Raw genomic sequence first — 9621 nt, 5'->3', positions numbered from 1 at the left:
AGAGTCTGCTGCTTGAACTGATAGCGAAGAGACGCCCTGGTCAGATCCTAAATCTCAGACCATTACCACAGTAACCTCCCAACATTAAAGAGGTAGCTGAATATTTTGTCTCAACTGATATTTTGGTTAAAAGACTTAAGTCACACATTTTTTTTAATGAAATTGAGCAATATACCACATTACTTCTTACTAATACATTTATTGTTTTAGAAACATTACAAAGCACGGGCATCCGTTTTTAGTATGTCATTATGGCACTAAACTATTTTGACTGGTAAAAAAAAATATCTGAGTGGTTGGTAGTTTTTTTTCTCTCTACCTGCCACAGTGGCTGGTGACCCAAAAAGTACATTTGAAACTTCTTTGCTGCTACTACCAATTAAATCTTCAGGGATTTCCATTACATCTGTGCAGTACAATTAAAGGGATACTTCAGGATACTACTTCCCCAGAGTCAGATGAACTAGTGGATACCATAGTTTTTCAAGCCAATGATAACTAGCTTTAGCACGATGACTGGAAGTCTCTGTATCCTCTAGCATGCTCTCCACAAATTGTACTCCCACTGGGCCTAATTCATCTTTGGGCACTTTCCTGATAATTCCTATTCAATTTCTGAGAGTTCATCTGTCGACTGTTCAGGGTTTTCAGGAGAGGAACATGTAATTACACTGAAGACAAAGCATTTTATTTGTTGGCGTCATAACTCAAGGGTGTGGTTCAATGAAAAAGGTATTGCACACTGTTCTTTGAATTACGGTACAGCTAATTACGTTACATCAAATCTCCTTTGATCACCACTTTTCAAGCTCAGAGCAGATTTGATTAGAATGAACAGCGTGTTGGCAAGAATACAGTACAAAATAATATAATTACTTTATTCCATCTAAATGACCTCAGTAAGGTAAATAAGGGTTAATTACCCTCTTACCCCAAGACACTTCATATGATAACTATAATAATGTCAGCTAAAGAATGGTTCCCAGAAAACCCCTGTGCACATCCCAAGCCACAGTGCTACAATGTCTCCCCATTGTGGACTCTCCTGTGTCAGATAAGGTTACTCCCGAAGGAGAAGCTCTTGTAAAGGCGTCAGCATTCTTCAGTTCGTGTGGCGCCTAACCGAACAAGTGTGCTCGCATACTTAAGACCTTAGCTTGAAAAAAAAAAACAGCAATAGTACCGTTTGTCCATTTTGAGACGCTGTAGCCAGTCTACACTTCCTCAAAATAGTCTGTGTTAATCTAAGATAACTCAAGAAATCTGTCATTAAATTGGACGCTTTTGCCGAGATCTTAGTTGCGCAATTTCACAGCTAACTAAGATGTTTGGTGCTGTATATCTCAATGTAAAAATGTGCACAACTAGTCGTCTCTCATTGAATGACAAAGACTTTACTGAAGAATCTCTACTGTTGACCAGTAACTGACAAAGGGGCGTAGACTTCGGCTTGCCTCATAATATATGCACAAACTCTTCCAAACGGTTTTGGCTGGGAAGCATGCAGACGCCTTAACACAGCTTACAATTGAAGGGCCTGTCCTTGGTGTGAACAGTCTGGTGGTCCTTCACATAGTTCACCTCAGCGAAGCGCTTTCCACATATGGGGCAGGCATACGGCTTGTCGGCGTCCGTCCTAATGCTCGGCCTCCCATGTTGTGACCCAATAACACCAGAGGTGGTTCAGGTGGTTAGTCTTTGAGGCCCCTCCTTGACTGGATGTTGTTTGGATTGTGTGCTATGTAACTCTTCTGGTGAACGTGCAACCTGACCATGTCTGTATTGGTGAGGTAACTGAGGAAGGCTAGACATAGGTCCAGCTTCAGACTTTCTATGAACCCAGTCACCAGGCATTAAACAAGACCCTGTCGGAGAAGACAGACTTGCTGATAGACTACCACCAGTCTCTGTGAAGGCCGAAGCCCAGGGTGGGGCCACAGTCTCTCTGATGACCACCAGGACTGAGGTTGTTCAGTCCACCTGTCCACTGGTTGTGTTCTGTGTGTTGGTGGAGTCTCTGTCCCTCGTTCGGTCCTGGTTCTGACTTAGGAAGGAAGAGGGACGGTTTCTGATCCAGGGTCCTGGTCCGGGGTCAGGGTTTGTGACCAGCCGCTTCAGAGGTCCAGTCTCTCCCGCCAGCAACACCAGATATCAGCAGGTCTTCATGGACTGCAGACTGTGAACAGAAAAGCATATAAAAGGTTTATATAAGAAACTCTGCTGTACACACAGAAACATATTATAAAACATTAACCAGTCAAGCCCATCTCTAACACTGATTCAAGTACCCAACAATAGTCATTGGATTTCATAAAAAATAATGACAATGTGTTGACTCAAAAATGAAGTATGTTTTGGTTCGACTGAGATAAGGAAAAAATGTATTTAAACCAAATGGTCATATGCTCATGTAACAGTATAACTTTAGACCGTCCCCTCGCCCATACCCGGGCGCGAACCAGGGACCCTCTGCACACATCAACAACAGTCACCCACGAAGCATCTTACCCATCGCTCTACAAAAACCGCGGCCCTTCCAGAGCAAGGGGAACTACTACTTCAAGGTCTCGGAGACAGTGACGTCACCGATTGAAACGCTATTTCGCGCGCACCGCTAACTAAACTAGCCGTTTCACTCACATAACATGAAGTACAGTACTTTTATTGCACAAATCAATACGTAGAATAACTTCTCACTATGGTAACACTTGACCTTTTCTGTAAACCTGGTACCCTCACTTTTGATAAAATGTACATTTATAACACTGTCATTACATTACACACTACTTAATGTCAAGTAAACATAGGCACTCATTTCCTCATTATAAAACACCAGCATCAAACAACTGGACAATATTGTCACTTTTCATCAGTGAAGCATTTTTACAGACACCATCCATCACCATATCATCTACTCTGCCTCATTATATTCATACTCAGTTCACCTCATCCAGTTCCCCACTACATCCCAAACCAACAGAATGAACTACAAACTAACAAGTACTACATTACATATCATATCATACCCATATACATGGGCCGTGTGCATTTTCTGCTGGTGTATCCTGAAGAGGTTCCTCTCTGAGAACCTCTTCCCACTGTCTATACAGGCAACGACCTCTCTCCCTAATGGACTTTCTGGTGCATCTTCAGCTGGTGCTGGTGGGAGATCATCTTCTCACAGGTGGCAGCCGAAAGATTTCAACCCTGTGTGCATCCTCTGGTGGATATCCACCTATTTGGGGAAACTGAAGACTTTCCCACAGAATGAACCCGGGAAGCTCTTCTCTTTGCCACCAGATCTGCTGATAGCATTACTACTACTGTCATTTGTCAATGGGCTTGTGTTGCCATTTAGTGCTGAGGCACTGGCATTGTCTGAGGTCTGGTTTAACATTAGGAGAGTGTGAGGAGGATGAAGGCCAGGGAGTGTCTGTTGTAACAGGGTCCATGTTCCAGCTGATAGATCCTATAGAAGGCAGGCTGAAGGCAGAACCTGTTAGGGGGTTAACCTGAGGCGTCATCAGTCTCTCTGAATAAGGACTATAGGGGCAGGACCGGGGAATCACAAGCCAAGTCTCTGTCTGTTCTCATATGGACACCTCCCCGTCCCCGCAGACCACATCTACGCATCGCCCTGGTCTCAGGCAGTCTGTTGTCATGAAGACTAAGTTTGGTTGTTGTTTTGACTGTCTGTTTCTGGTTGTGGTTAACAGTGTTGTTTTCATCTATGTCGCTTATGGTCCTGGCCTGCTTGGTGATGTCATCAAAAAATCTCTGAAGCTGGAGTCTTATATTTCCCTCTCTAACTTTAAGCATCAGCTGTCTGAGCAGCTTACCGATCACTGTACCTGTACACAGCCAATCTGTAAATAGCACACCCGACTACCTCATCCCCATAGTATTACTTACCCTCTTGCACCCCAGTATCTCTACTTGCACATCATCATCTGCACATCTATCACTCCAGTATTAATGCTAAATTGTAATTATTTTCACATATAGGGCCTATTTATTGCCTACCTCCCTAATCTTCTACATTTGCACTCACTGTACATAGATGTTGTGTTATTGACTGCACATTTGTTTATGTGTAAGTCTGTGTTGTTTCTTCTGTCGCACTGATTTTCTTTATCTTGGCCAGGATGCAGTTGTAAATGAGAACTTGTTCTCAACTGGCCTACCTGGTTAAATAAAGGTGAAATAAAAATAAATAAATACAAATCCCCAGGGGCCTTCGTTGCACAAGGAATCCAAGAAGTCTGCCCATTCTCCTCTGTTATCCTCCAGCCAACCACTTGCAGGAAGAGGTTAGAAAATAGACTTAAAAAACATGGTGTAGAACTTTTTTTTTGTGTCAATTATCTGGTCAAGTTCATACATTGAGTGTTTTTGTTTTTAAACATACTTTAAGTTGTATATTATGTCAATGTCATTTTATGAATGAAGAAAAATAATAGCCAGGCTTATCACTATTCTCATTGAAGATATATTACTGTATGTAGGCTACATGTATTTCTCCCTTACCTTGCTCCCCCATCTTTAGTCCACTCAGCAGGTCAATACTCTCTGGTCTGTCTTCTATAGTCTCCTCTTTGACTAGCCACAGAGCAATCTTCCCATCCTCCATGTCTACTGACTGTAAGAGATACAGAGTGAGAGGATGTTGGATCAAGAAATCTGATATGAGCACCCTGCTATGGAGCATCTTCTGGTTGGGCAATGAGGGATTGCTGAGTACTATGCAAACATGTTAGTTGATTTGATACTATGCAAACGTGGAGATCGAATATCTTTCCATATAATCTTATTCATTATGATTTAAAAGGCAAAACTGATCCTAAATCAGCACTCCTACTTTGGAGAGGCTTTGTGTATACAGGCCCTGACCGAAAACCATTCAGACAGTAGTTCACAGTGGGCTCACCTCAGTGAGACTGTATGTGGTCCTGTGCTGCTCAACTGGTTCCTCTGTGGGTTCAGGAGGAGGTGTAGTCTGGTTGTCCTCCATGACCATGGTCCCCTCAGGGTTCCCAAGACCGTCCTCACCCCCCTCCTCCTTCACCAGCAGCACCTCTGGACCCTCCTCCTGGAAGAGACAGGTGATAGATTATAGACATACACTCCCTCAGGTACACACACACACACACACACACACACACACACACACACACACACACACACACACACACACACACACAGAGATAAACACACTTTGTTTACCCATCCCCACTATGTTTCAGTCCTGTACTGTAGTTACAGAATGACTTCATTGTTGTTAAACCCATCATTATGGACATAAAATTATGTTGTGGGTAAAAAAAAAGTTGCTTTTAGTCATCATTAGACAAACCTGATGAAACTAGTTTGACATGTACAGTAGGTGTTTGTTATTGTGTGGGTATGTACAAGTATATTTAGTAAGTGTATATTGGTTATAAAGCGCTTGTCTGATGTGTGCAGAATAGGGTGAGATCAGATGTGATGTATACTAAAGAGAGTCTCAAAAGTCAGACTGAAAAGTCCCATTTTGGGTTTATTAAAGATGAACAAGTTTTAAATACACCATATGAAAACCACATACACATACCTCAAATAAAAATCAAGATGAACTTGATAAACTGCATAAAATGTAATAATTCTCATTAAAAGCGTTTTAGGATTCTTTTTTTTGTAGTTGAATGGAAGTAATTGAATTTGGCCGCCTTTCGTTCCAGTACTCTGCTGCCTGTGACTGGAACGAATTGCAAAAATCGCTGAAGTTGGAGACTTTTATCTCCCTCACCAACTTCAAACATCAGCTTTCTGAGCAGCTAACCGATCGCTGCTGCTGTACATAGTCTATTGGTAAATAGCCCACCCATTTTCACCTACCTCATTCCCATACTGTTTTCATACTGTTTTTATTTATTTACTTTTCTGCTCTTTTGCACACCAATATCTCTACCTGTACATGACCATCTGATCATTTATCACTCCAGTGCTAATCTGCAAAATTGTAATTATTCGCCTACCTCATGCCTTTTGCACACATTGTATATAGACTCCCCCTTTTTTTTCTACTGTGTTATTGACTTGTTAATTGTTTAATTGTTTACTCCATGTGTAACTCTGTGTTGTCTGTTCACACTGCTATGCTTTATCTTGGCCAGGTCGCAGTTGCAAATGAGAACTTGTTCTCAACTAGCCTAGCTGGTTAAATAAAGGTGAAATAAAAAAAATTGAAAAAAAGTTATGTCAACATATAACCTACACAGTGCAAACAAGATGTAACAGACTTTCTAGGCGTATATATGCCTTATATATCACACAATGTCTGAATGCAATATTCTACCCAGGAATATTCAACACTTTAATCTGTTGCTCTCGTTTTTCCAAATGCATCTGTGGATCCTTTCTGCTGACGACAATGAAAATTCAACTTCGCCTTTAATGCAGGGTTTGATATAAACATCAGAAGCTATCGAGTGGAATGGTTACTTTCTATGTTATAGAGTGGAATGGTTTTTCTGCTGGTGTATCCTGAGGTAGCTCCTCTCTGAAAACTTCTTCCCGCAGTGCGTACAGGCGAACGGCCTCTCTCCCGTGTGTACTCTCTGGTGCCTCTTCAGGTCACCAGTCTGGGCAAAGCGCATGTGACACTGGGCACAGCTGAACGGTTTCTCCCCTGTGTGGACCCTCTGGTGCCTCTTCAGGTTGCCAGCATGGGTGAAGCACATGTGACACTGGGTACAGCTGAAGGGTTTCTCCCCTGTGTGGACCCTCTGGTGGATCTCCACCTTCTGGGAGCAGCTGAAGCCTTTGTTACAGAACATGCAGAGGAACCGCTTCTCTTTACTGCCCGGTGTTGCTTCCCCTCTCCGCGCCTTGGCTCTTTGGTCTTTTGAGTTCAATACCTGATCGAAAAGAACCTGGCCGTGTGAATCGGAAGGTGCCATCGACGTGGACACTGGGTGTAAAGGGGAGTGGGTTGCAACATTTAGATTTCTCTCTAAACCTTCCCTGTAATCTAAGAAGTCATTTGTGTTGCCCTGCAAGTGTCCTTCTCCTAAGTGAGTCTTGTCTGCATTCCAGTTAGCCAGTTTCTCTTTCCCGACCGTTGTTGCTCCCCCTCCACAAGCCTGGGCTATAGCCCTGTCGTTTAAATGTAATACCTGATCGAAAATCACCCGGCCGTGTGAATCGGAAGGTGCCATTGATGTGGACACTGGGTCGCGATCCCTGAACGTGTGTAAAGGGGAGTGGGTGGCGACATTTAGATTTCCCCTGTAATTTAAGAAATCTCTGCCCTGTGAGTGTCCGTCTCCTCGGTGACTATCTGCATTCCATGTGGGAGGAGCGTTGCCCTCCAATTTCAGAGTAACCTCATCTAAGACTATAACCTCCCCTTTCTTATCTGGGCACCCTTCAGAGTATACACTACTACTGTACCGGTTCCAGTCCCCTCTAGACAGATCAGTCTGTGTCTCTAAACCCAAGGGCATGTTGTCAGGGTCCACCTCTGTAGCGTAAGAACAAGACAGATCATCAATGCCAGTGTCTAACGCATCACCATCTCCACAGGATTTAACTGTCCCCTGGCTCTGGTGAAACACCATTAAGTACTCTGAGCCTGGAGCAGGAACACAGCCCAGTCTCTCGGAGTCTGATCGGTGGTTAGATCCTGTATGTAAGAGCCTTTGTGTTACAGTTAAAGTCTCTGTCTCCGTCTTGAGGACGGCGTTCGGCGTTCCACTGACCTCCGTGATGCTGGATCGGGTCCTAGCCTGGGGCGCGGCAGCGTTGGTGAGGTCCTCGGGGGCTACAGGGGGCACGACTCCATGCGCTGCTCCAGTCTGGATGTCTCTGCTGTGTCGTGGGTCCTCATCTCCTTCAGACCTCTCCAGCTTGACCCCAGTACCTGCAGCTTCTGCATTTGCAGACTGACACAAGAAGAGGGTAGATTGTTACCAGTACATGAGTAGAATTGGATAATAATGTTGTCGGGAAGTCTTACAAGCTCCTCTGGCAAAGAAATTAGGATGTTACATGTAAGCAAGTGAATAGCTGAGGGGAGCCTTTCTGAAATAAACTGGCCACATTTGATGTACTGTAATGTTGATGTAATACTATTACACTAACCTCTATCACGATAACGTGCTGAGTTGAGGTTCCACTCCCCTCATCAACAGTGATTGGTTGGTCATCTCTCCATGTGTTGTGTGCCGCTGGCTTCACAAAGCTCTTGTGGCCTCCAGTGAGATGTCCTTCACCTGAGAGAGTGATTGGGAGTAAAGAGGTGGTTAGGTTTGCTACTGTCAATGCTTAATGCTTATACTGTACACTATTGACAGTTTTGACACTGTGTAGAATTGGCAAGAATTTAAGGTAACACAACTATACTATTTATAGATCAATGTATTATGTTCAATGCATCAGTTTTATTTAAGCAGTAAATGTTTTATCTGATTAGAATATGATAGTGTCTATTTTTGCAAGTTAACTAAAGGATAATTATTGCATACTAACTACAAACTGACCAAGACCCAATTCCAGTTAACCTAGCCTGGAAACTCGATTTTGAATGTCATTAAATTCAACTTCAGACATAAATTAGCTTTTGGATCAGGAAAGTTTATTCTCACGACCTTTACACGAAAGTATGTTAAATACAGTTGTATTTTAAGTTACTTTACCGCTTTGGGTGATAAAAGCGCTGGTAGTGCGTTCATTTGTTTTTAACGTTGATTGTAATCATAATTTCCTATATTTTGTCTAACACTCCTACCTACAAAAGGACCAACTGCACGGACAACCGGCAAAGTAAGTACAATTATTTTATTAAGCATTCTGGCTTGTAGAGGTCCTGAAATAAAACTTTCCTGATCCAGACGCTCATTTGGCGTGGACTCCAATGTCATGAAATTCAACATCAGGTCTCCCAACAATGGTTAACACATCTAAAGTCAAACATGTGCAGATTTGAACGGGGCGACTGGCCCCTCAACCTCGGCAAAATGTACCTCTTGCCATTCCTCTGTATCGGTCAAGGATTTTGACACCACTGGAACAACTGGCGAGGACGCGCTCTCGTGCCATCTTCAGTTCCAGAAGCTGTAGTTTCCTCTGCAATGCACCGTTTTCTTTCTGGCTTTGAGTTATTTCCAAACGAAACACTGCATAGTCGTCGTCTACCAGTTTACAGACCTCTGCCACGGCTGCATTCGCTAGCACCTCCATAATGGAGGCTATTTGAGTATGAAAAATCATACAGTTCGCTAGCATTAGCAGCTAAGTAGTTAGCGTTACCTAGATAACAGATCTATCAACCAAGTCCCGTCTACAACGCAAATTAAAGACTACCAGGGGTGAGTATATGATACTGTGCAGTTAAATGAGTCATATTCTGAGTTCCAGTGTGTCAATACATGGCTAAATAACAATATAAACGCTAACGTGGACATTTGTCTTGGTCACTGTCCACTTCCGTGTAAACTTTTTCAATGGTTTGGCAACGAAATTTAGTGATACATTACCGCCACCAACTGGACTGGAGTGGTTACCAGAGACAGGGTAGGTCTGAAGTTGAACCCTACCCAATTAAACTGTTCATCATGGATACCTTTGCAAATCATTTGCTTT

At 43.0% G+C, this 9621-nt stretch overlaps 1 protein-coding gene across 1 annotated transcript; it reads right to left on the bottom strand.

Moving 5' to 3' along the window:
* Window positions 1–5513: 5513 nt before the first annotated feature.
* LOC127907885 (zinc finger protein 484-like) lies at window positions 5514–9219 on the bottom strand. Its single transcript, XM_052464347.1, has 2 exons — window positions 9187–9219; window positions 5514–7922 (listed from the first exon to the last, which is right to left on the bottom strand). Exons 1-2 carry the CDS (start codon window positions 9217–9219, stop codon window positions 6489–6491), a joined length of 1467 nt encoding a protein of 488 aa, XP_052320307.1. The 3' UTR covers window positions 5514–6488.
* Between the last annotated feature and the right edge of the window lie 402 nt (window positions 9220–9621).

Source organism: Oncorhynchus keta, chromosome 16, assembly GCF_023373465.1.
Source record: "Oncorhynchus keta strain PuntledgeMale-10-30-2019 chromosome 16, Oket_V2, whole genome shotgun sequence".
NCBI classification, from domain to species: Eukaryota; Metazoa; Chordata; class Actinopteri; order Salmoniformes; family Salmonidae; genus Oncorhynchus; species Oncorhynchus keta.
The sequence above is the reverse complement of the archived record's forward strand: the minus strand, read 5'-3'. Positions and strand labels throughout refer to the sequence as shown.

Coding starts and splice junctions, on each gene's coding strand:
- LOC127907885 (XM_052464347.1), bottom strand. CDS start 9,219: ATGGAGGTGCTAGCGAATGCAGCCGTGGCAGAG. Junction 7,923..9,186: donor CGAATGCAGCCGTGGCAGAG/GTCTGTAAACTG, acceptor TTCTTGTGTCAG/TCTGCAAATGCAGAAGCTGC.